The sequence below is a fragment of the Agelaius tricolor genome, unplaced genomic scaffold (genome assembly GCF_023055355.1).
Source record: "Agelaius tricolor isolate 1412-34295 unplaced genomic scaffold, bAgeTri1.0.p SCAF_33, whole genome shotgun sequence".
Classification (NCBI taxonomy): Eukaryota; Metazoa; Chordata; class Aves; order Passeriformes; family Icteridae; genus Agelaius; species Agelaius tricolor.
The window spans coordinates 1,132,005-1,157,805 of NW_027269293.1; the positions used below are offsets into that span (position 1 = coordinate 1,132,005).

At 68.0% G+C, this 25,801-nt stretch overlaps 2 protein-coding genes across 5 annotated transcripts; both read right to left on the reverse strand.

The window, feature by feature from the left end:
• LOC139602403 (perilipin-3-like) lies at positions 1-4,143 on the reverse strand. 4 transcript variants are annotated; one of them, XM_071452243.1, is made up of 8 exons: positions 3,832-4,143; positions 2,877-2,938; positions 2,607-2,802; positions 2,282-2,364; positions 2,017-2,197; positions 1,248-1,594; positions 1,048-1,161; positions 1-674 (listed from the first exon to the last, which is right to left on the reverse strand). In XM_071452243.1, the coding sequence occupies exons 1-8, from the start codon at positions 3,971-3,973 to the stop codon at positions 252-254; spliced, it is 1,548 nt and encodes a 515-aa protein (XP_071308344.1). In that variant the 5' UTR covers positions 3,974-4,143; the 3' UTR covers positions 1-251. The 4 variants fall into 4 exon arrangements, with proteins under 4 accessions (XP_071308344.1, XP_071308341.1, XP_071308343.1 ...); XM_071452240.1 differs by having other exon boundaries at positions 1,248-1,600; XM_071452242.1 differs by having other exon boundaries at positions 1,248-1,597; positions 3,832-4,122.
• Positions 4,144-4,853: 710 nt separating this feature from the next.
• On the reverse strand, positions 4,854-24,426 carry SEMA6B (semaphorin 6B). The gene is made up of 17 exons (XM_071452225.1): positions 24,011-24,426; positions 11,933-12,081; positions 11,395-11,524; positions 11,029-11,089; positions 10,807-10,869; positions 10,376-10,477; positions 9,932-10,022; positions 9,739-9,858; positions 9,561-9,649; positions 8,921-9,138; positions 8,576-8,707; positions 8,209-8,358; positions 7,550-7,744; positions 7,142-7,282; positions 6,911-6,988; positions 6,699-6,757; positions 4,854-6,622 (listed from the first exon to the last, which is right to left on the reverse strand). Exons 1-17 carry the CDS (start codon positions 24,409-24,411, stop codon positions 5,646-5,648), a joined length of 3,156 nt encoding a protein of 1,051 aa, XP_071308326.1. The 5' UTR covers positions 24,412-24,426; the 3' UTR covers positions 4,854-5,645.
• Positions 24,427-25,801: the final 1,375 nt, after the last annotated feature.

Consider the following 25,801-nt stretch of genomic DNA (forward strand, 5'->3'; position numbering starts at 1 on the left):
TTGTTTTCTTCCTCTTTAAACTGGTTTGAAGCTGTTAAGACACGAAATTCCAGTACTCCCGGGGCTTAGGGCAGCGCTGGATCCCAGACAGGCTCACACTGTGTCCTCCATGTGCCACCAACCCCACAGGAGTCCCCGGCCGTGACGCTGGGGTCCCACGCTGGGTCACCAGGTCCATCATCCCCTCCTTCCTGGGGGGACTGGGGTTCGTGCCCCCGGGTGGGCGGCTGCTCCCCCAGCTCAGTGGCACCTCAGTGCCGGCCGCAGACCTGGGGGGCAGCGGGCACCCGGTGCGTCCCCCCCACGGTGACACAGCCCTCCCACTTGGACATATCCACCGGGACGTCCTCCGGGTACTCCACGAGCGCGGGGGCGAAAGGTCCCACGAGCCAGGGCAGGGGCGTGTGCTGCCCCACGTGCTCCAGCAGCCCCTCGAGGCTGAGCTGCGCCCGCGTCACCGCCTCCCTGCTCTGCGCCAGCACCAGCCCCGACAGCTCCTGGAAGGAGCGGGCGCTGGCCAGGGAGGCCTGGATGCCCTCCACGCCGTGCCGGACGTGTCCTGCCGTCTCCTGCACGCTGCTGGGGAACGCTCGGGCACCCACGGCCAGGTGGGAGCAGGCGGCGTGGAGCTGGTGCAGGAGCCCCTGGAGCATGGCCAGAGTCCGAGCCTCCACCTGCGGGGTGGGCAGTGGGGGCTGGGGGTGATGGACCCCACCCCTGCCTGGATGGACCCACAGCTGGATGGACCCACAGCTGGATGGATACACAGCTGGATGGATCCACAGCTGGATGGACCCACAGCTGGATGGACCCACAGCTGGATGGATCCATAGCTGGACTCCATGGCTGGATGGATCCACAGCTGGATGGATCCACAGCTGGATGGACCCACAACTGGACTCTGTGGCTGCTGTTCCACCCCTGCTCCAGGTGTCCCCACCCCAGGTGTTCCCTTGCCACGTGTCCCCACCCCAAGGGACTCGATGGCTGCTGTTCCACCCTCTCCAGATGGAGCCATCTGTCCCCCACAGTCCCCCCACCCCGTACCTCGCTGTCCTCCATGGGCACCGCGTCCTGCTGGCTCCACTCCAGCCACAGGTGATGCAGGTGCTCCCGGGTGCTGTGCCAGGGCCCATCCGTGCCCTGCTGCCCCTCCTCGATCTGGGGGGAGGTTCAGCCAGGTGGGAGCACACCTGGGGGTGCCTGGGGCCGGCACGGCGCTGGCACGGTCCCTGCCCCATCCTTACCAGCCGGATGACGTGGTGGAGCTGGCCCAGGAGGCGCTGGGCACGGAGCCGTGCCCGCTGCAGGTCGCCCAGCGAGCGCCGCAGGGCCCGGTGTGGCAGCCTGGCTGACAGGGAGCCCACGCGGACAAAGTAGCTCTGCCACCGCCTCTGCCGCTCCTGCGGGGCCACCTCCGTGCCCCTGGTCACCTCTGTCCCTGCGGTCACCTCCGTGCCCCTGGTAACCTCTGTGCCCATGGTCACCTCCGTGCCCCTGATCACCTCTGTGCCTGTGGTCACCTCTGTGCCCGTGGTCACCTCGCTGCCTCTGGTCACCTCCGTGCCCGTGGTTACCTCTGTGCCTGCTGCTGCTGCTGCTGTGGGACCAGGGGTGAGGGCAGCGTGGCTGGGCCATCCTGTGCTGGGCACTGGAGCCCAGCATGGGCACTCGCAGGATGCTTGGCCACCAGGTCATGTGGAGATGCCACCCTAAGCGCCAGGTGGCCTCTGCGGTCACCTCAGCTGTGACATGGGGCCAGCTCTGCTAATGTCACCCAGTGCCAGGCTATAAATACCCAGGCGGGCACATGGGACTATATCTGCTCTTGGGTTTCCAGGTGAGAGTTCATGCAGTGCCATCCCCTGTCCTTCAGACAGGGACTGTCCCCTGTGTGGGGTCACGGTGACCTCACTGGCACCACTGTGGGACCACCACCAAGTATAGCCAATGCCAAGACTGAGCAACAGGGTGAGGGCCTGGCACTGGGAGCTTTGGGAGATGGTGGGCACTCACCCAGCTGCTCCTCTGTCCCAGGGAGGTACCGATCCAGCAGCTCCTCTGACTTGCCCAGCACGGTGCCCACGCCTGTGGCCAGCAGCCGCCCCACGCCCGCCACGGCCCCGAGCGCCGAGCGCGTCCTGGCCACGGCCCCGCTCACCGTGCCCGACACCAGCTCCCTGGTCCCGGCCACCACCTGCCAGGGGACAGCCCAAGGACAGCTTGTCCCCACTGCTCAGCCAGCCCCGGAGCCCTGCCCGTGCCCCCTAGGTGGCGTTACCCTCTCGGGGGGCTGCTGCAGCATGGGCAGCTTCTCCTCCAGCTTGTCCAGCCCTCTGCAGGCAAACTTGTTGGCGGTGGAAACTGGGGATGGGAAAAGAGGTGAGTTTAGCACCCTGCTGCCTTGCAGGAGCTCTGCCAGGGCAGGGTTTTGGGCTACCCCAAAACCTGTGGGGTGTTTCCCCTCCAACCCTCCAGCTTGTCCAGCCCTGTATTCATCGCTGATACAAACTGGAGATGCGAAACCAGGTCCTCCCTCTCCTGGTTCCTCAGCCAGTTTTGGGGTCCCCCATCCCTTAGGGTGCTGTCCCCCACCCTGCACTCACTCTGGGGCTCCAGCCGGGTGAGGAGGGGCTGGGCCCCGCTGGCTGCCGCCGCTGTCAGCGTCCTCAGGCCCTTCTCAGCCACGCGGCAGACGGAGCCCACGCACGGGTGCCGCTCCTTGGTGCGCCCGTACGCCGAGGCCACGGCCCCGCAGGCACAGCTCACCAGGGGCAGGCTGGCCACGCGGCTCACCACGCTCTGAGGGTGGGGGACAATGAGATGGGGTCCCCAGAGCCACCCGCAGCCCCCCCGAACCCTCCATGCCCCCCTACCTGTGTCTCCGGGCCGGGCTCGGCCGGCGCCGCAGCGTTCTCGGCCGACATGGCAGCGGCGGCTGTGATGGGGACAGGGAGATTTTGGGGGGCCATGGGTGGGTGAGACTGGTGGGGATCCCCCTGGGGATGACACCCCCAGCACCCCCCAGCCCCTGCTCCCCGAGGGCCAGGAGCCCCCAACTCCTGACCGGAGTGGGAGCGGCTGGCGGGTTCTGAGGGGCTCTCGGTGCTGTTTTGAGGGGTCTGAGAGGGGTTTTGGAATGGGGTTGGCCTCCTTCCCTGCCAGGAAACGGGGGGACTGGCTCCCCTCAACTCCTCTTGGACCCCCCTACCCCCTCCGGGATCCCCACACCCCCTTTTGGGCCGGGGAGGGGTTTTTGGGTGATTCAGCGAAGCCAGACCGGACTGGTCTGTCGCAATCCCGCGCTGGGGACTGGGGACGTGCCGCCCGTCACCGCCGCCTCGGCCGGGGCAGCCCCCGCAGGGATCCGAGCCCCGGCAGCCCCTCCGGGCCCCCGGCAGCCTCCCCGGACCCCCGGCAGCCTCCCCGGACCCCGGCAGCCCCCCAGGACCCCCGGCAGCCCCTCCGGACCCCGGCAGCCCCTCTGCCCTTTGGGGTCTCCCGTGGCACCCCCGAGCTGACCCTGTGCTCTCCGGGGACGAGTTCCAGGGGGATTCGGGGGGCTTCAGGCGGGTCACTGCGGGGGAGAGCTCCCCTGGGACCCTGCGCTGTCCCCCGGAGTTTCTCGGTGTCTCTCTGGTGTCCCTGGGGTGTTCCGGGGACCTTGGGACCCCCGACCTCCCCTGCACCCCCCGGAGGCCCCCGGGGACCTCCGGACTCCCCCCGGGACCACCCGGAGCCCCCCCCGGAGCGTTTCCAGAGCCTCCAGGGACGCCCCCGGCCCCGTTTCCCGCCCTCCCGCTCCCGCCAAGCCCCGGGCTCGGTACTCACGGGGCTGGGGGTGTGGTTCTGTCGCGACCCCCGGGCGAGATCGCGACCCCGGGCCCCGCCCATCCCGCACCCGCGGGGAGCGGCGGGAGCCAATCAGAGAAGGGGCGGGGCCGGATCGCAGCCAATGAGGAGGGACGGGCATGACCGGGGGCGTGGCTTGGGGATGGGGCGCGCTCGCCACGGGGTCCGGGGACGGCGGCGGGGACAGCGGGGACAGCGGGGACAGCGGGGACAGCGGGGACAGCCCAGCCCGGGCGGCGGGAACGAGCCCCCGCTCACCCCTCACGTGTCCCCGCGCCGAGGAACCCGTGGCCGGTGTCCCACCCCCGCCCCAGGCGTCTCCGCCCCCGTTATCCCCTCCTCCGGTGTCCCCAGCGCAGGTGTCCCCTTGCCACGTGTGCCCTTGCCACTTGTTCCCACCTCAAGGGACTCAGTGGCCGCTGTCCCCACCCTCTCCAAGCGTCCCCATCCCAGGTGAACCAACTCCCGGAGACCCGACAGTCGCCAGCCGAGGTGTCCCCAAGCCAGATGTCCCCAGCCCCCGGTGTCCCCACGCTAAGGGACCCAATGATTGGCGCCCCCAACCCCAAGGAACCCAAAGCCGGGTGTGCCCACGCCACTTCAAGTGTCCCTTTGCCAGATGTGCCCACCCCAGGTGTTCCCGTGCCACCTCAGGGTGTCGGGTGTCCCCAGCCCCTGCGGGTGCTCAGGCCAGGGGACAGAGGAACGTGGGTGACCCCCGTGGGTGGCCTCGGGGGGTGAGAGACAGCCGGGAAAGGGGACAGGCAGGGGACACGGTGGGTGTGGGGTGGCACCGCCTTATCCCAGGGGAATTCATGGGGAAATAGGGTGGGGACATTCGTGGGGCCGGGTGCGCGGGTGGGTGCGCGTGTGCGCGCTGGGTGTGCGGGTGCCCACGGAGCGGGTGCCACCCCGTGCCCCCCCTGCCCTGTGCCTCCCTCCCCCGGCCGGTCCCGGCTCCCAGGGGGGGTTAAGAAGATGCCGAGGCGGCGGCGGGGGAGTCGCCTCCGGTAACCGGGTGTTTATTGGGGCCGCGGGGTACAGCCCGCGGGCGGCCGCATGCATGGCCGCTGGGGGGGGGGCTCCCGCCGCCCCCTGCCCTATTTACAGCCTGCCACCCCCTGGGGACCTGCCATCCCCCGGGGACCTGCCACTCCCCCGCGACACGCCACCCCGGGTGGGTGCCGGGCAGGGGTGGCACCGAAAGGGCACCCTTTGCCAGCAGAGAGTGGGTTCGGTGGGGACCCCCCCGCGGTGCCCCCCACCCCGGCTGTGCTTTCCAGGAGGGGGTGGTGCCGGGGGAGAAGGATGGGCACCCCCCAGGCTGGCACTGGGAAAGGGCTGACCCCAGACTGGGGGTGGGATGTGCCCCATCCCCAGATAACGCCACACTCGGGGGACCCCCAGCCCCCCGCACCCAAAATGCTCACCAGGTTCCATCACCACAACCAAAGCACCCCCAGGTGCCACTGCGGGGCTGCGGGCTGGGGGGCACAGCCCAGTGCCCGTGTCCGTCTGTCCATCCTGCTGCCCCAGGCACGCCCCTCCCAGGGTGCTGCGGGCCCTGGCTCCGGCCTGGGGAGGGGACACGGTGGACGGTCCACCCCGGCACAAGGGACAACAACGCAGCCGGAGCGCAGGGCACTGCCCCACGCCAGCCGGGGGCACGCAGGGGGTGCCTGTCCCCCCCTCACCCCACGCCCGCAGCTCCTGCCCCGCCGCCCGTCCCTGTCCCCAGGGAGCCGGGGTCCCCATCAGTGTCCTGGCCGGGGGCACGCACACAGGCTGGCACCCTATTTTCCCGAGGGAGTCCGCTCCACGCCGTAGCGCAGGAGGTGGTGCAGGTCCGTCAGCGGCCGCGGGGTGCCCGGTGCCCGCGCTGCCCGCGCTGCCGTCCCGTGCCGCCCGTAGCCGCCCGCCGCCGCCTCGCCGCTATTGAACGTGTGGTTCCTCTTGAGGTGGGCGCCGGGGCGGCCCGTGCCGTTGTTGGCGTTGAAGTTCAGCTGCTCGGGGTGCCAGGGCGGCCCCTCGGTAAAGTCTCCCCCCTCCCCGCTGGGTGCCGAGACCACCCGCCGGCGCTCGGGGCTGGGGTGCGGCGTCCCGCCGAAGTCGCCGTAGGAGCCGCGGGGCGGGCGGCGGGCGCCGGCGGGTGGGTGCTGCCGGGTGCGGGGCCCCTCCTGAGGGTCTCGACCCCAGTGCCCGTCACCTGAGGAGTCGCTGAGTTCGGCCTCCAGCTCCTGGTCCACCAGGATGGCGTGGCAGGAGAGGGGGATGCCCCGCGGCGGGCGGCCGGAGCCGCCGTGCCCCCGCCCGGCGCCCGCGGGGCCGGAGCCGCCTCCAGGGTCCCGCAAAGCCGCGTTGATGATGTTGTGACTCTGCTCCCAGGTGCAGTTTTGGAGGGCGCCGGGGCAGCGTTTCTGCTGCAGCGGGGTCTGCTCCGGCGTGGGCAGCACCCCCGAGTCCAGGTCGTGCTGGGTGACCTTGCCCAGCTCCTTGGGCCACCCGTTGGGCATGAGCGGGGCCAGCAGAGCTCCCCGTGCCCGCCGCTCGCCCAGGCGGCTGACGCTCACCACCGACTCACTGTGCGCCAGGATCGTCTCCTTGTCCTTGCGCCGCGCCAGCTCCTTGCGGTCCCGGTGCCCGATGAACCAGCACACGCTGAAGCCGGAGATGACGGCGCCGATGACGAAGGCGGCGACGGAGGAGATCACCAGGAGGTTCACCGACACCAGCCCGTCCGGCTCGTCCACGAAGCTCTCCGTCACCAGCCCTGGCGTTGGGGACACGTCAGGGACCTGCGGGCGCCGCCACCGCGTCCCCGAGCCCGGTGCCGGCCCCGCACTCACCCTCGCACTCGCCCAGGTGGGACGTGCTGCCGCCGCCGATGTCCTGCTCGAAGGCCACCCTGGGGGTGCAAATTGAGGGGGGTCAGTGGGCCCCAAATGGCCCGGCAGGGTCTCCCAGCTCCCTTCAGCGAGCAATGAGTTGGTTGGGGGCTGCAGGAGCTCTCTGGGGACACCACTGTCCCCCTGCACGTCCCCAGGGCCGGCAGCGTTACCTGGGGCTGGGCTCCAGGAAGATGCAGGAGCCCTCGGGTGTCCAGCCACAGTAGGGATCCCGGCTCCCCAGGCAGTTCCTGGCAGGGAGCAGAGATGTCAGGGTCAGCCCCGATGGGGGGACACAACAGCCCGGTCTCCACAAGGGACTCTGTCCCTGGCCCGTGCTGTGCCTCAGTTTCCCCAGCCATGTTCCCAGCCGTGCCGAGCCCTGCCCAGCCCCAGGCACTCACTTCATGCAGCCTGAGTGCTGCTGGCAGCGAGCCACGGGCACCCTGGCCACGCACGGGGGGAAGGCCAGCAGCAGGGACCCCGCAGCCTTGTCCAGCTCCAGCCCCAGGAGCCGCCGCTCGTCCTCCGTGTCCCGGCCACACCTGGGGACAGGGCAGAGCTCGTCATAGCCCCAGCCCTGGGGGGCCCTCCACAGAGCCTGGCCCAGTCCAGAGGAGATTTCCTCATGCATTCCCCCCAGCCTTGCATCCCTCTCATCCATCCATCCATCCATCCATCCATCCATGGATCCATCCATCATCCATCCATGGATCCATCCATGGATCCATCCATCCATCCAACATCCATCCAAGCACCCCACCCACCCCTTTTACTGCCCCCTCTCCTTCCCCTGGCACCCTGGCACCCACCTCCCAGGCTGGTAGGTCTCAAACTCCTCCAGGAAGATGCTCTGGCTGCCAGGGGCAGCGGGCACAGGGCTGCTGGTGGCGTTGGGCAGGATGAGGAACTTGAGCACGGTGCCGGTGCTGGAGCCCAGGAACACCACGGTGTGGTTGCCCCAGGGCCCCGCCGCGTTGTCCACCACGATCTTACGGAGCTGGTACCTGCGAGGGGGAGGGAGCAGTGCTGGGGTGTGGGGGAATCCAGGGGTCCCCAGGGAGGGGAAAGGATGAGGCCCCCAGCCCCACATCCCCATCTCCATGTCCCCGTCCCCAGCCCTATGTCCCCAGCTCCAGGCCCACATCCCTGTCCCTATTCCCAGCCCCCCATCCTCAGCTCCCTGTCCCCATTCCGTGTCCCTGTCCCCATTCCTGTCCCTGTCCCCATCCCTGCTCACGCCCCGGCTGCCCTGCCGGCGGGAGGCTGTGGCCCAAGAGCGCAGCTTAATTAATTCCCCATCAAGCAGCAATTAAGGCAGATTTAATTAGGACGAGACAATCTTGACTGTAAAGTGTCTGAGATTTATCAGCTCTCCCAGTGATGGCACAAGCATGGAAAGGCAGCACAGGAGGCCCTGGCCAGCCCCTCCCAGTGCCCCCCAGTGCCCCCCAGCCCCCCGGGCACCCACCGGGTCATGGTACGGAGGATCCAGGGGGCGTTGCCCAGGGCCGGCACCGCCTCGTCCATCAGCGGGTGCGTCTTGACGAAGTTGAGGATCTCGTCGGGGAAGGCGCTGGAGGAGTTGTAGCGCATCCCCGGGGAGGCGCAGCAGCCGGGCCTGCGGCCAGGGCACGGCTCAGTGGCGCTGTCCCCAGAGGGTCCCCAGCCTGTCCCCAGCCCCGCTGGTACTGGCTGTGGTTGTCATCACCCCTGTCCCCACCCCAGCAGAATGGCTGCCACTGTCCCTGTCCCCATCCCTGTTCCTTTCCCCAGTCCCACCACTGTCCCTGCCGCTAACAGTCCTTGCCAGCTCTGTCCCCAGCCCTGTCCCTCACCGTGGCTTTGGCACCATGTCCTCTGGCACGGGTGTCCAGATGGACTCGGGTGATTTCTGCTCCCGGAACCGTCCCTCGAAGACGGCGGCCACCTGGGTCATGTCGAAGGCGCAGACGGCAGAGCCGGGAATGCTGTGGGGACACGGCTGTGGGGTGAGCACGGGGAGGCCCCAGCGAGTGCCAGGGGCCCTGCACATCCCAAATGGAAACGAGTCCATTTCCTGTCCAGGACCCATCCCAAATCCCACTCAGGATCCAGCTTTGATTCCACTCAGACCCCAGCTGGCACCCAGCTCAGACCCCACTGAGCCCAGGCAGTCTGGGCAGGGCACAAAAGGCTCTGACCTGTTGGTGGGGGTGGAGAACACGGCCAGGACCACGGGGCGCCCGTCCAGCTCCAGGATGTCCGTCACGGCTTGGATGACGTTGAAGTAGAAGTGGGAATCGCCCGGCACGGAGCAGTTGAGCCGGGCCTTGAGGAAGGAGGTCCACTGCTTCTCCAGCACCCGCTGCGAGCCCCCCATGTCGTTCTTGCACACCCGGGCCACCCGTGACACCACCACCTGTGGGGAGGACACCCGTCACCACCCAACCCCTGTGTCCCTGTCCCCACCCAACCCCTGTGTCCCTGTCCCCACCCTGGGTGTCCCTGTGGGCATCCCAGAATGGTTTGGGTTGGAAGGGAGCAATGGGATCCTCTAGCGTCAAGGGAAATATAGGCTGGATATTGGGAAAAAGTTTTTTACAGGAAGGGTGATAAAGTTCTGGAATGTTCTGCCCAGGGAGGTGATGGAGTCCCCATCCCTGGGTGCGTTTAACAAAGCCTGGATGTGGCACTGGGTGCCAGGGTTCAGTTGAGCTGTTGGGGCTGGGTTGGACTCAATGACCTTTAAGGTCTCTTCCAACCCAATGATTCTGTGAATTCTGTGAATTCTGTGAATTCTGTGAATTCTGTGAATCTCCCTCCCAGTGGGACGTGTCCCACCTTCTCCAGGTAGTTGAACTCCATGGCGATCTCCCGGAAGAAGAAGTAGACGTGGCTCCTCCATTCCACGGCGTGCACGAAGTAGGGCTCTGCGGGGACAGCGGGGTCAGGGATGGCCCAGCCTGGGGTCGCAGGGGACACGTGCCCTGTCCTGGCACGGCCCAGGGTGGGGACACACCTTTGAACCACTTGGAGTCGTGTTTGACGGTGCGCAGGGTGGGGCTGTCCCCGAGGCTGCGGTAGATGACGGCGTCGATGGCCAGGAAATCCGTCACCGTGGCGGTGAAGAGCATCCCCCCTGCAGGGGACAGGGTGTCAGCGGGGCTGGGGGACACGGGGCCCGCTGTGACACCGGCAGTGCCACCACTGACCTGTGAACAGGGCCACGTTGGCGTGCTTGGGGTCGTAGGGACACCGGGCCATGCCGCTGATGTTGTCCCCGATGGGCTCCAGCGTGTCCATCTAGAGCAGGTGACAGGGGGACGTGAGGGGACACCCGGGCACGGGGGGGACCCGGGGTCCCCATCCCCAGGGGGGCTCTGGCTGCAGTTGGCACAGGCAGGGTTGAAGGTGTTGATGCTGCAGAACCTTCCCATGGGTGCCCCTTTCTGCCTTCACCCCAAAACCCTTCCCATGGTTGCCCCCTCCTTCCTTAACCCCAAAACCCTTCCCAGGGGTGCCCCCTCCTTCTCTGACCCCAAAACCCTTCCCAGGGGTGCCCCCTCCTTCTCTGACCCCAAAACCCTTCCCAGGGGTGTCCTGTCCTCCCCTGACCGCAGCCCCCCTCCCTCACAGGGACCCATCCAGGGGCTCACGCTGTAGTTGGCGCAGACAGGGTTGAAGGCGTTGGTGCCACAGACAAACAGGAGGCTCTCGTTCCTCACCAGCAGCACCTTGATGAAATTTCGGCACTCTGCCTGTGCCAGGAGAGGGGACCGTCACCCTCAGCACCCCAAAACCCCCCTCACCTCATCCCACCCCACCCAGACCCTCATCATTGCCAGGGGACGGCTTGGAGGGGGCTGTTCTCACCCCAGAACCGCATTTATGGGAGCTGGGAATGGGATTTCTGGCCCCCAATAATTGATTCCAAATCAATTTAGCCGATCAGCCAATAAACCAGTGACACAGCCGCTGGGAGGGAGTGGCGTGGTGACACTGGGGAGGGGACAGGGTGTGACACGGCCACAGAGGGTGCTCAGCCCCCACCCGGGGGTCCCCAGGGGTGCAGATGCCACAGCTGTACCTCGTGCTTGCCCTTCATCCTGCAGATGCTGATGTCGTGCTGGTTCGAGCGCCACGTCAACTTCTGGGTGGGGAAAAGCAGTGTGGGCATGGGGACAAGGCAACAGCACCCCCGTGAGACCCCCCTGAGGCCCCCCAGAGCTCCCTGAGGCCCCCCAGAGCTCCCTGAGACCCCCAGCACCCCCCGGGACCCCCCAACACCCCTGGCACCTGCAGCACTTACCCGGTGGTAGCGCATCTCAGCAGCCCCGCTGGGCTCCAGGCTGACCCGATAGACATTGTCCCTGGGGAGGGGGACACGGGTGTCACCACCCCCCAGCTGGGATGTGCCCCTCAGCATTGGGGGTACGGGATCCACCCCCACCCCCCCGGGAAGGTTTGGGGTGCTGGGGTGGACAATGAGGAAGGTTTGGGGTGCTGGGGTGGACAATGAGCATCACCAGGGCAGTGTCAGTGCCGGTGACCCCCCCAGTGCCCCGTGGCAGATTTTGGGGTGCCCCAGGCAGGGTCCTCCCCAGCAGAGAGGAGTGGGGAGGCTGTGGGGTGCCCCCCCCGGTGGAGGGGAGGCTTTGGGGTGCCAGCTCCAGACCTGTCCCCGATGAAGAGGGTCCTGTTGACCTTGAGGATGCGCTGGATGTTGAGGCGCTGGGTGCCCGCCCCCTCGGGGCCCCCCGGGCGGGCGGTGCCGTGCCCCACGAACACGGGGTAGTGCTTCACATCTGGGGGGGCACGGTGGGGGTCACACGGGGCCGGGCACCCCCACACAGCCCGGGTCACCTCCCTCCTGCCATCAGCCCAAAATCCCTCCCCACCAGTGCCTCCCACCTGCCTTGACCCTAAAGCACCCCAAACCCCTTTCCATAGGTACCCCTAAAAGCACCCCAAAGCCCAGCCCTGGTTCTGTCCTCTCCTATTCCAAAACCCTCCCTTGGGTGCCCCCTTCTCCCTTCACCCCAAACCCCCCAGCCCCTCTTCCCTTTCCATGCCAGTCCATGCCCCCCATGCCCCAGTGCCCTCCATGCCCCAGTGCCCTCCATGCCCCAGCCCCTCTCCCTTTCCATGCCAGGCCGTGCCCACCATGCCCCAGGGCAGCCCCCCTGCTCCCCCCAGCCCCGGTGGGCACTCACAGTCGGGGGGGGCCACGGCGATGGGTCCGGGCTCCTCGGGGAAGGTGCCCCTCGCCGTCCTCTCGGCCGCCAGCAGCAGCAGCAGCACCAGGGGGACGCGGGCTGGGGGTGCCATGGTGGCCCCCGCCCTGGCCGGGCACCCACCGCACCTGCGGGCACGGGCAGGGCTGGGAGGGGCAGCACCCACCGGGAACCCCCCCGGAGCACCCCAAACCTGCGGGGATTGGGGCCGTGCTGGGGCTTTGTCACCGGCAGCACGTGGGGAAGGCGCTGCCGGTGACACGGCAGGGCTGGGGACATGGGGACACATGGACAGAGAGACACGGGGACAAGAGGGAAGCCACAGAGGCTCTTCCCCCTCCCCAAACGCCACCGGGATGTCTTGGAAAATCTCCCGGGACGCCTCAGAGCGTCACAGCACCCCCCATGCAGACAGCCCCGGTGCCACCGCCACTGTCCCCTCACCACGCCGGGCCACCATCCCCACCTGCCGCGCGTCCCCGAGGGGCTGGGGCCGGGCTGGGTAATTAGCAGCCGGGCAGGGAATTAATTGATCATTAATTCCATGGGAGCCGGCAGCGGGAGCGATCGAAGCGGCGCCCTCCTCCCCCGCGGGGAGCGGGCACGGTGACATTGTGCGGGGTTGGGGACGGTGACATTGTGCGGGGTTGGGGACGGTGACACTGTGCGGGGTTGGGGACGGTGACATTGTGCGGGGTTGGGGACCGTGACATTGTGCGGGGTTGGGGACCGTGACATTGTGGGCGCTGGGGGTCACGGGACGCGTCCCCAGCCCCTCCGTGGTGTCACCGGCCCCGCGTGAGACCCGGCTCTGTCCCCAACCCGTCCCCTCTGCGGTGCCACAGCCCCGGGGACATCTGAGCCCGACCCTGCTGTGTCACAGCCCCGGGCAGGAGGTGACCCCAGTGGGACCCGACCCTGGTGTCACAGCCCCTGGGGACAACTGACCCCATCCCCAGGGTGTCACCACCCCTGGGACACCCAACCACGTCCCCACTGTCTGAGGGACACCCAAACCCGTCCCCCCAGTGCCACAGCTCCCAGTGACGCCCAGCTTTGTCCCCACGGTGTCCCCAAGAAGCAGGAAATGAGCTGTTTGTGCCCGCTTTGTCACACGGCGGCACCCGAAAGCCACCAAGCGCCGGAGGGAGGAAAGGGGACCCCAAAAAGCCACCCCAGGGCAGGGCTCGGTGTCCATCGGCCACCTGAGAATCCTCGGGGGGTTCGAGGGCCGGGGGGGCCGCGCCGCAGCCTGGGGACCCCGAGCGGGGCTCCGGTGTCACCGTCCCCAGCCGGGTGGTGACAGCGAGCGGCGCAGGGTAAGCGGAGCCTCCGGCGCCATAAATGCCGGCGATTGTGCGGGAAAAGAAAAGGCAGCAGCGGGAAGAGGGGGGCACGGGGAGGAGGGGGCACGGCGGGGAGGGGGACACGGCCACAGGGGGGTGACAAACAGGGACCCATTCACGGCGGCGGCGGAGCAGGGGGACGGTGCCCAGCCTGGCTGTGGGGAAACTGAGGCAGCGTGGGGGGGACAGGGGGATGTGCCGGGGGTGAGGGGGGGGCTGCACTCGGGTATCCCCGACACGCAGTGGGTGAGCGGCCTCGGGCATGGCCCTCATCCCTGTCCCTGCTGCGTGCCTCAGTTTCCCCAGCGCAGGGCACGCTCAGCCCTCACCCCCACACACAAAGCTCGGGGGGGCGGGGGGAGCTGCTTGACCTGTCCCACCCCCCCCTCCCCAGCATCTCCGCGACCCCCGGCACTGGGGACTGGGGCAGGAAAGGGGGGGCAGCCCCAGCTCTCCCCCTCTTGCTGCAATCCCAGGGGCTCTGAGCGCAGCGGGATCTCTGATCCCACCGAGGGGGTGTCCATGCCGGGGGGGCCCCCCCTTCCCGTCCCTTCCCGGGGGTGTGGGAGCCCTTCCCGTGCCATCCGCGCCCCCCTCCCCGCCCAGCGCCGCGCTCTGCCCACCTGAGCTGCTCCGGCCGCCTCCGCCGCCGCCCGGTGTCACCGCTGTCCCCTGCGCTGGCAGGGGGGTCCCATGCCCGGGGGTGCCACCCCCGCACCCCCTCCAGGACGCCCCGGCGTCCCGAGAGCCGCTCAGCTGTCACATCAACCCCCCGCGACCCCCGGGGAGGGGGCCCGTGCCCCCCGCCCGCGCCAGGTGGGAAGGTAGGGCTGATGTCACCGTAACCGGAGCCACCAACCCCCCCCCCCCGCCCCGGCAGCTGTCACCGGGGGGGCACCCCTGGGACCCCCCCCGAGCGGCACCGCGGCGTCCCCACGGGGAAGCAGCAGCACGGAGCCACCCGTGAGACACCCCCGGCCACGGAGCAGGGACAGGGGGACAGAGGGGACACCCCAAGCAGGTCCCCCATTCTCATAAACCCCCTAGGAGGGCACTGGGAAAGAGGGGGGGACACACCGGGAATGGGGGGGACACCAAGAAGGGAGGGACGCCAGGGAAGGGGGACACAGCCTGGGAAACACGGGGGACAGTGGGAAAGGAGGGGACACTGAGAAAGGGGGAGACAGCGGAGAATGGGAGGGACACTGCAGAATGGGGGGACATTGGGAAGGGGACGGTCTGGGAAAGGGGGGACACACTGAGGGATGGATGGGGGGTGGCAAAGGCGCAGGACACCAACAATGAAATCCCTGAAAATTCAACTTTTTGGGAATTGCCTTCCTGGTGTAATCTCAATGCCCACATCCCTCTCCGTCCGTCTAATGCCGGATTTTGGGGTCATTTCCTTCAGAAGGCGCCCAACGCCAATAAGAAATCAGTAATTAGTTATGCTAATGAGGCATTTACACACCCCCCACATGCTCCAGCCCCCCAAAACGTGGCCCCCCGGTACTCGCTCCGTGGGGTCACACGGTGCCACCCCCATTGGCACAGAGGGGTTTGGGGGTCACCGGCAGAGCCCCCCCAAGTGCCCCCCCCCCCAATCCCAGCTGCTGCTGCCGCCGGGGCTGGGGGGCTGAGCCCCCCCCGGGTTTCCGTTCCGGGGCCGGTTCAGATGGCAGAGCCAGGAAGCAGCTGTCCCCCACGGCAGGGACGGAGCAAATGTCACCCCGGCCACCTGGCACCGCGCGCTGGCCTTGTCCCCGTCCCCGTCTCCTGCCGCGGGTCCCCCCCTTTGCGAGCGGGTGCGGGCAGCACCCCCAGAGCCGCGGAGCTGCCGAGAGGACGGGGGAACACAAGCACCGGAAGGGTCCCCGCGTGGTGACAGGGACGGGGGGGTCCCCGGGGGGGGACACAGCACCCACCATTTACCTTGGCGCTTCCACGGCCCCGCCGGCGGCTCAAATGTCCCCCCGGGCCTCCCGCTCCGGTTACCGGCTCCGCTTACAGCTGCCGTTTATAGCCCCGCTCCCTGTCCCTTGTCCCTTGTCCCCGTCCCCTCCCCATCGCCCACCGGGTGGGGACGCGGGCTCCGAGCCCCCCAGGACACCACCAGCGACCGAGGGCGTCCGGTGCGGACCGTGGTGCGGACCCCGCGGTCACCTTGGGTGGCTTTGTCACCCACCGTGGGTGCCCAGAGGTGGCCCCAGTTGCTGGGAGCCCCCTCGATCCCCCCCAGGGTGCCACCCATGGGTGCCCCGACGCGTCCCCTCCAGCACGCCGCCGGTGCTGGTGGCCGGCCAGAGCCGCATGGTGATTTGCATATTAAATCCAGGCTCATCTGCATATTAAGAACGGTTTCCTAGCGAGGAGGATCGCGCGTCACGCCGAAATAAACCCCGGGGAGGGGGGGACGGGACACAGAGGGGGTGGCAGACGGAATGCTGGATCCCCCCTCCCCAATTCACAGCCCTTGTCCCCTGTTGTCCCCCCCCCCCCCCCAGTTCACTGCCTTTGTCTCCTTGTCCCCCCCGGTTCTATGGGACAGGACCCTCCCGTCCTGCTGCTCTCCCCAAGCCACTCGTCCCTGCTGGCACACATCCCCCCCTGTCCCTCCTGTCCCCCCAAAAACTGTCACCCCCCTTGTCCCCAAAGGGCAGGCACCTCCAAAACACCCATTGCCCTCATCCCCCTCCTCCCCAAAGCCCCCCTTGTCCCCAGGGCACTCACCCTGCTCCTGTGCCACCCCAGGGGCTCTGTGCCCTGGCGGGGTCCCCTCGGTGTCACCCTGCCACCCCTCTTTGTCACCCGCATGGCCCCAGGGCGGTGACAGGAGCAGATCTGGCAGCTCCGAGTCACCTCCTCCGGCCTCGTGCCTCAGTTCCCCTTCAGGGAGGGAAGAGGAAACCCCCTGTTCCTGCCCCAGCCTGGCACCACCCTGGGAACCCCCACCCAGAGCCCTGCCAGTCCCGGGATGGCACCACCCCGGGCACCCCGCCTGTCCCCAGGGGTTCCTGTCACCTCCTGATGGAGCCCCCGTCCCCAGTGTCCCTTTTCTGTGTCCCCGTGGGATCCCTGGGGGGCAGCAGCGCCTGGCTCGGCCCCATGGAGACCCTGCAATAACACCTGCAGTGTTTACATCCGGCTCAGGGAACCCTGCAATTACAGCCAGGACAGGGAGCCCCGGCATTCCCGGGATGGGAGGCAGCTGAACACACCCACAGCACCCACAGGCACCCAAACCCACCCCAAATTAACCCCGAACCCATCCCCAAACCCACCCCAAACCCACCCCGAACCCACCCCAAATTAACCCCAAACCCACCCCAAACCCACCCCGAACCCACCCCAAATTAACCCCAAACCCACCCCATGGTTCAGAGACCAGCCTACAATCACAACCCACCGATCCCAGAGCCAGATGAGCTGGAGGAGGCTCTGGGAGGTCAGGACCAAGGGTCAGTCCCAAAGCCAGATGAGTTTTTAAGCCCTAACAAAGTTGGGATGATGGTTTTGGGGGGTTTTGGGGGTTTTTGGGGGTTTGCTGGATTCAGGTCTCCCCTCCCTGTGCCAGCTCTGCTGTCCTGCTGGGGACAATGGGGCTGCTCCACTCTCCAGGCCCAGAACCAGCAGTTCCCATTAGGATTATCTTCAAACTCCTACTTGTATTTAAATAAGGTTAAATTTAAATATCTGCTGGCTTCAATGGGCAGAGAAGGGCTGGGGGTGGCAGGTCACCTCAGTGTCACCGCAGTGTCACCTCAGTGCTGTGCCCTGCTGTGATGATGGCCCTGGAGGTGGCACTCAGGGTGCTCCATTCCCTCCTGGAGCCCTCCACCTCCCAGGGACACCCGGGGATGGGGACACCAGAGGGGACAGGAGACACGGCCACCCCCAGGAAATCTCCTCCTGCCACCCCCGGTGTGCCCAGAGGGTGACAAAGTGACAAGTGGCTTCCGGTGCCAAGGTGTGGGTGAGAGCACGTGAGCCTTCACCCTCCTCCTCCTCCTTCCCACCCTCTCCATCCCGCTCTCTGTTTTGGAAGTGTCCTCTGAGCCGGCTGGGGACAGGTGGGGGCTTTGTGGGGTGACACCCACCCCCCCCAGCCCCATGAGCCCCCAGCTCAGGGCCCCATGGGGCTGGGATGGGCCCTGGCAGTGCTGGGGGACGGGGGGAGCGTGGGAGGGGGAGGAGGGAGGATGCAGGAGGTGCAGGGGATGTGCAGATGGAGCAGGGATGTGGGATGTGCAGGGGGACGTGGGCTGGGAGGCAGCGGGGAGGATGGGATGGAGGATGGAGGATGGGATGGAGGATGGGATGGAGGATGGGATGGAGGATGGGATGGAGGATGGAGGATGGGATGGAGGATGGGATGGAGGATGGGATGGAGGATGCAGGCTGGGTTAGGGGACACAGAGTGGAATGTGGGATGGGATGCAGGCCAGGGTATGGAGTGGGATGCAGGTCAGGATATAGGAAGCAGGCTGGGCTGTGGGATGCAGGATGCAGGATGAGATGCAGGATGGGCTGTGGGATGCAGGATGGGATCCAGGCTGGGCTCTGGGATGCAGGCAAGGCTATGGGATGCAGGATGGGATGCAGGATGCAAGCAGGGCTCTGGGATGCAGGACTCAGGCTCGGGGATGCAGGATTCAGGCTCTGGGATGCAAGCAGGGCTGTGGGATGCAGGATTCAGGATGGGATGCAGGATGGGATGCAGGATGCAGGCTGAGATGCAGGCAGGGCTGTGGGATGCAGGATTCAGGCTCAGGGATGCAGGATTCAGGCTCAGGGATGCAGGATTCAGGCTGTGGGATGCAGGATTCAGGCTCAGGGATGCAGGATTCAGGCTCAGGGATGCAGGATTCAGGCTCTGGGATGTAGGATTCAGGCTCGGGGATGCAGGCCGGGCTCCGGGATGCCAGCGGCGGCAGAACAAAGGGCCATTGTTCCCAGCGCCGCCTCTGCGCTGCCGCCTCGCCGGAAGGTCCGAGCGGCCCCGCCGCCCTCGGAGCTGCTCCTCGTTCTCCCGGCACCCACCGGGCACCGCTGCCACCGCTGCCACCGCCACCACCGGCGCCAAAAGCCTCGGGGCGCGAGGGTGTCCCTGTCCCCTGCCAGGCCCTGCCAGGTGTGCCAGCTGTGCCAGCTGCCAGCTGTGCGTGGGGGGTGTGCACGGGGTGGCACGTGTGTGCGGGGGGTGTCACCGTGTGTCATATGTGTGTGTGTGTGTGTGTGTGTGTGTGTGTGTGTGTGCAGGTGTCGGTGCGCACAGCAGGTGTCACACGTGTCACATGTCACAGTGTGCGTGTGCAGGGCTGGCAGGAGGCAGCGGGTGACACACATGTGCAGGAATGTGGGCACCAGCTGGCACCTGTGTGTGACACTGTGCGGACACCGGGTGGCACCCATGTGCCTGTGCCTGGGGTGTCACGCGTGTGCAGGTGTGCAGGGGGTGTCACACGTGCACGGGTGTGAACGGGGTGCCACACGTCACATGTGTGCCGGTGTGTTCATGGCTGTGACACGTGTGCAGGGGGTGTCACACGTGTGCAAGTGTGCAGAGGGGTGTCCCACATGCACAGGTGTGTTCACGGCTGTCACACGTCACACATGCACAGGTGTGTTCATGGCTGTCACACGTCACACATGCACAGGTGTGTTCATGGCTGTCACACATGTGACCAGGGCTGTGCAGGCATTGCTGGCACAGCAGGGACGGGTTATTTTGGGCACATGGCAAGGATGGATCCCAGCTCCCACCTCCCAAAGCTCCACCTTGACCCTTCCCGGTTTCCCGGCGCTGTGTCCCAGCGTTGCCGGCGGGAGGCGATGGATGGGGCGGTCAGAAATGCCTGCGATGCTCCCACCATGCATCTCTCGGGGTGACCCGTCCCACCCTCCTCCATCACCCTGGGGCTGTCCCCAGCACCGCCTCCCTCCACTCCCGCTCCCTGCTCCGTGCCTCAGTTTCCCCACCCGAGCCCCCCGCAGGCTCCCGCAGCCGCCGCTCCCGAGGGCCGCTGTGTCCCCTCCCGCGTCCCCTCCCGTGTCCCTCCCAGATCCCCCCGGCGCCAAACCCGGCGCTGAGCTCGGCCGCGGCGCTGCCGGGTTTGATGGGATTATCCCGGCGGGCGGGATTACACGGGAAGAGTGAGGATTAGGCACGGCGCATCGGCACGACACTGCCACTGCCACCACTGCCACGACACTGCCACTGCCACTGCCATTGCCACGACACTGCCACTGCCACTGCCATTGCCATGACACTGCCACTGCCACTGCCATTGCCATGACACTGCCACAACCACAGCCACTGCCACCACTCTCACTGCCACTGCCACTGCCACTGCCACGACACTGCCACCACTGTCACTGCCACAGCCACAGCCACGACATTGCCATTGCAACAGCTACTGCCATTGCCACAGCCACAGCCACTGCCATTGCCACCACTGCCATTGCCACCACTGCCATTGCCACCACTGTCATTGCCACCACTCTCACAGCCACTGCCACAGCCACCACCACCGCCACTGCCATTGCCACAGCCACTGTCATTGCCACGACACTGCCACCACTGTCACCGCCACCACTACTGCCACCACTGTCACTGCCACAGCCACAGACACTGCCACCACCACTGCCACCATTGTCACTGCCACAGCCACTGTCACTGCCACAACACTGTCACAGCCACCGCGGTGCTGCCAGCTGCCCGAACTGGGCTCAACTGGGAGCAACTGGAGCCTCGGTGTGGTGCCAAGCCCCAGCCTGGCAGGGCTCCTCCGGGAGCAGTGGCTTCAGCAGCCGCTGTTTAATTAACCGGCTGCTGGGAGCCGGCACAAAGAGACGAGAGGGATCTCTTTATCCCCCTTTTTTTTTTTTTAATTTGACAAAATTGTAATTAAATAGGGAGCAAAATCCCGGTAGCACACGGCAGCCCCTCTGGGAGCTCCTCCGTGCCAGCCCACTGCTCTTCCTCTCCCCCTGCTTCACTCAGGGAATCCAACCCTTCATCATCCCCTTCTGGGGATGCCACCACAGCCTGGGGGTCCCTGGATGGCCCCGAGGCCACTGTGTCCCATTTGCTGCTGGGCCAGGCACTGCCAGGGCTGCAGAGCCTCCTTTGGGTGCCCCGTTCTGGTTCCACCTCCAGCCCCAGCCTGGGCATGGGGGGCAGAGCCCAGAGCTCCCCAGGACGCGGCTCCCGAGGCTCCGGTGCTGATCTGGAGGTGCCAGCGGCGATGGGCACCAACAGATCCCAGAGCTGGGATTGCTCCTGCTTTGCTTTGCCACTCTTTGTGTCCCCCAAACACAGCGAATGCCACCACAGTGGCACCACAGGGAAACCATCCCGACCCTGCCGGCCTGGCACAGTGAGGGATCCAGCCACCCTGGACAGTGCAGTGTCCGTGTGTCCCTGCCCTGTGTCCGTGTCACCGTGCCCGGTGTCCCTGCCCTGTGTCCATGTCACTGTGCCCAGTGTCCCTGCCTGGTGTCCGTGTCACCGTGCCCAGTGTCCCTGCCTGGTGTCCGTGCCACCGTGCCCGGTGTCCCTGCCCTGTGTCCGTGTCACCGTGCCCAGTGTCCCTGTCCTGTGTCCGTGTCACCATGCCCGGTGTCCCTGTCCTGTGTCCGTGTCACCGTGCCCAGTGTCCCTGCCTGGTGTCCGTGTCACCATGCCCGGTGTCCCCACCCTGCCACGAGCTGGGATCCGGCCCCAGCACGGGAGATGCTCCAAGGGCCCGGCACAGCTCAGCCCACTGAAAAATGAAATCGCATCCAAACTGGCAGGTTTAATTAAAAATATTCCAGCTTGTCTGGGGATACAAACCGCATCCGGCACTGCAGCAGGGATCTGCATCCAGCTCCAGGGCCTGGTGAGCAGAGCCCGGCCGTGCCCCCGCAGCGCCGGGGGAGCGCTCCTGGCAGCGCAGCAGTTACTGGTTTAACTGGGAGCCAAACCCAGCCAGGGCCGAGGGGACAGGGACACCCAGCCCGGTGGGGACAGGGACACCCAGCCCTGTGGGGACAGGGACACCCAGCCCGGTGTCACTGTCCTGTCCCGTGCCTGGGGGCTCCTGCTGGGGCTGGAAGGGACGCACACACAGCAGGGCCCTGGGCTGGGGGAGCACGGGAGCCCCCCCAGAGGGGACAGCTCTGCCGTGGGGGGCACACATGGGCATCCCTGTGGCCGAGCTGGGCTGTCCCCCTTTGTTTATGGGAACGGCACCAGAACCATGGGGGGCTCCTGGGAGGGGGGATGAGCTGTGCCCCCCACACCAACACCTGGCACTGCCACCGGCACCCCCAGAGCTGAACCTGAGCCCCGGAGCCACCTCCTGTCCCCCTGCACAAACCGTCCCCGTGCAGCCACGTGCCCCGGTGGCAGCGGTGGCAGCGGTGACCCAGTTCCTGTGGCACCCCAGGGATGCTGCCCGGGGGCTGCAGAGCCACCCTGGCACCCGAGACCCGCCAGGATGGCACCCCAAGACCTGGCGGGGACACCCACAGCACCCACCCCATGTGGGAGACACATGGCACTGCACGGACCTGGCACCCTCGGCCTCATTTTGTGGGGTAAATGCCGGGGGGACACACAGGGGGACCCCCAAAGCGACCCAACGCCTCCCCAAGGCTGTGTCTGTAGGGCAGGGAGCTCAGGGAGCCCTGTGCCCCCTCCCAGCACATCTCGGGGTGGGACCCGGCCCTGCCGGACCCAAAGAGACCGAGGGGGACACCCGGAGGGGGGACACGGCGGTGCCACTCGTGCCATTGTCACCCCCACCCCTCCCAGGCGAGCAGTGCCCCGTGGGGGGGTCACTCATGGCAGGTGCCTGAGCCCCCCCGCACCGCAGGGCTGGGGCATGGATGGGGGGGGTCCCCTCTGCAACCCCCCGAGCTCATGACCTGGTTTGGCAGAGGGAAACTGAGGCACGGCGGGAGGCAGAGCTCACCCAAGGTCACCCCGTGCCGACGGCACAGCCCCGTGGGCATCGCCCCCCCTGCTCTAACGGGGGGTGCTGAGCCCCCTCCCCAAAGCCCCTGCACAGGGAGGGGCTCCCCACTCCCCTCTGCCCCATGGGGGGGCCTGGGGGGCTCGGGGTGCCCCAGCCCCCGACTGCTCTGGGAGATGTGGGACATGGAGGTCAGGCTGGGGGGGGCAGGGGGGTTTGCGGGGTCTGGGGGGGCTCGGGGCACCCGAAGTGAGGGTGGCAGGGGAGGATGGGGGTCAGGCAAAGCCCCCCCCCAGCCGCGGTGGTTTAGGGTCCTCCCTCGCCTCGGTGCTGCGGTGCTGAGCCCCAAAAGGGGGCACAGAGCCCCCCCAGCCTGGCAGGCGCTGCCTGCACGGCGCCCCCGGCCCTGCCCTGATATCGGGGGGGTGTCAGAGCCCCCCCGTGCACGGCGGGTCCCCCACTCCTGCCGGGTGCCCCCCCCAGGTCTGGTTCCCACCAAGTTACAGCCCCGAGACAGAGCCGGGCACCCCTGGATTTGTGGGGATCTCGCTCTGCCCCCCACCCAGCCCTGCGGGATTGTTTGAGGGGGGGCGCAAGCACCGAGCCCCCCCAGGCTGAGCCTCGCTGCTCCCTTTTGGGGGCTGCATTGGCCGGACCCCCCCCATTTCCGTCCCTCTGCCCCCCCAGGCCAGCAGAGGCTGCCCGGGGTGGGGGGCACAGACCAACCCCTCCTTTTCACCCCCACCCCCCCAAAAAATAAAAACAACGAGCTCTGGCTGCTTCCCAAAGAAACAGCGGAGGCAAAACGGAGCCCGACGAAGCAGAGACACCCCCCGATCCCCATCCTCATCCTCATCCTCATCCTCATCCTCATCCCATCCCATCCCCATCCCATCCCATCCTCCCGGCTCGGGGCGGGGGGGGCTCCGGCTCCCGCGCCCATCGCCGTGTCCCGGGGCTGGGGGGGGGGGGTCGGGGTGCCGGTCCGGGGGGCTGATGGGTGCGGGGGGGGCGTGGGAGGGGATGCGGGGTGGGACGGGGGTTCTGGGTGAAGGGGATGGGGGGGGGGGGGGCTCAAGGGTGCGGGGGGGCTGTCGGGGTGCCGGGCTGGGGAGAGGGGTGCGGGATCGGGGCGCTGAGGGGGGGGGATGAGGATGGGGGGGGCACATCGGGGTGCTGGGGAGAGCAGGGGTGCTGGGGTGGGGGCGTGAGGCTGCGGGATCGGGGTGCGGGGAGGGTCTCCGGGGTGCCGGGGGGGCCGGGGGTGCGGGATGAGGGTGCCGGGATGCTCGCGGGGTGCAGGAGAGGGCTGGGGGTGCGGGATAGAGCTGGGGGGTACGGGAGGGGGCTATGGGGGACGGGGGGGGGAAGAATTGGGGTGCGGGTGGGACCCCCCCAGGAGTGCCGGGGTGGGGATGGCGATGCGGGATGGAGGTGCCGGGGGGGCTCAGGCTGCGGCGAGGGGGGGACAGAGGGGTGCGGGTTGGGGGGCGCGGGGGGGGCCCCTCCAGCCCGTGACCCTTCAAGGTTCCGCCCGCTCCGCTAACAAAAGCGCCGCTTCCCAATGCAGCAGCGGCGGCGGCGGGAGGGGGGAGGGCTGAGGTGGGGGGGGGGGGGCACCCCGTTTTCTCCCTTCCCCCCCAGCCCAGGAGGGGCAGCGGATGGAGCAGGAGGAGGATGGAGCGGGACGGGAGCGCATCGGGAGGGGGGCGGCATCGGGCGGGGGGGGGGGGCAGCGGCCGCGCTCTTACCTCTCGGTCCCGGGGGGTTCCGGGGGGGGCTCGGGGCACCGCGCACCTGCGCCCACCGGCAGCGGCTCGGCCCGGCCCCGCTCGGCTCCGCTCCGCCGCGGCGGGAGAGCCGGTACCGGGGCCGGGCGGGGCGGGGCCGCGGGGGGGGGCGGGGGGCCGGGGCCGGGCCCGCCCGGTGGCTGCGGCGGCACCGGGGCCGCTCCGGCAGCAGCGGCGATGGAGGAGCCGCCGCCGCCGGCGCTCCCGGAGCGGCTGCGCCCCCCGCCCTGCCCCCGCCCCGGGGAGGCGGCTCGGCCCGGCCCGGCCCCGGGCCCCCCGCCCCCGGCAGGGAGGGGGGAGCGCGGGGGGAACCGGCCCCGCCTGCCTCGGCCCCCCGAAAAGGGGCAGCGCTCCCCCCGCATTCCCGGGCACCGGCAGGGCTGGGACCGGCCCCCCCCCCCCCCGCGTCCCCTCCATCAGTTTCGCCCATTCCGGGTGCCGGGAGGGGCTGGGGTTGATCCCCCCCCATCTCCTGCCTCGGTTTCCCTCCATCCTTGGCACGAAGAGGGGCTGAGGCCGATCCCCTCCGCCCCTTGCCTCAGTTTCCATCATTCGCATCCCGGCGAGGGCTGGGACCCCCCCATTCCCCCGCAGCCTCGATTCCCCTCCGCTGCTGTCCCTGTCCCCAGGCTGGACCCCCTCCCTCGCTGTGAGCCCCCCCCATCCCCTGCCTCAGTTTCCCCTCACCCCACGGGTGCTGCCCACCCAAATCTGCCCCCCTCGGGCTGCAGGGCACGCCAGGATGGGCCCCGGGGGGCACCCGGGGGTCCGGGGGTGACACCAGGGTGGGGGCCTAGCACGGCGTTCCTTCGGTCGCTTTGTTGCTTTGTCCCGGTTGTTTTAGCCCGAAAAACCCCAAACCAGGGTAAAACTGAGCGGTGTCAGGGGTGCCCCGAGCTGTGCCCGGGCCCAGCCCGCCCTGGCGAGCGGGAGGTTCGGAACTGATTCACCCCTTCCTGCATCCCTCCGGTCCCTGCCGGTTCCCAGGGCAGGGAGGGCACGGCCACCCCCGGGGGGACACTGACGGAAGGGGGGGTCTCCAGGGCAAGGAAACACAGCCATGACTCAGCGCCTGAATCAGCGTCCCCAGGGGGACAGCGAGGGGACACCGCAAACCCCTTGACCTGTTCACACAGCCCCGGACCTCCGCTCCCCCGGCTCGGGCTCATTAGGGCTAATTAATCAACCCTCCTCGGAATTCATTCCTCCACAATTCCTGTCCTGACGCCTTTTGCTGAACATCCTGGGGCAGGCACCCCGATATCCCCACAGATATCCCGTGGCACCCCAATATCCCGGTACCCCCATCCCACTGCACCCCACACCCCGTGGCACCCCAATATCCCGGTTCCCCGCCATCCCACAACGTCCCATGGCATTTTTAATATCCCACTGCACCCTAACACCCCATATCCCACGGCACCCCGACACCCCCCGGCCGTGGCGGTCCCAGGACTCCTCCCGTGCAGGAATTTTGGCCGCCACTTTGGAAAACATCGGCCCTGGGAGGGCTCTTCCCATCCGCAGCCTCCAGCTCGGGATTTACTCCGGGATTTGGGGATTTGGGTGACCTTTAAGGGAAGAGCGGCGCCGCGGAGGAGTCCACGGGCTCGGGCGAGCCCCACGTGCGAGGAGCGGGGCCGGTGGGGTTGGGGGGCTCAGGGCAGGGTCGGTCTCACCGCGGGGTGCGGTGGAATCGGGGGGGGGGGGGTCGGGGTGTGTCGGGGCCCCCCCGGCTGTGCCCGCCGGCCT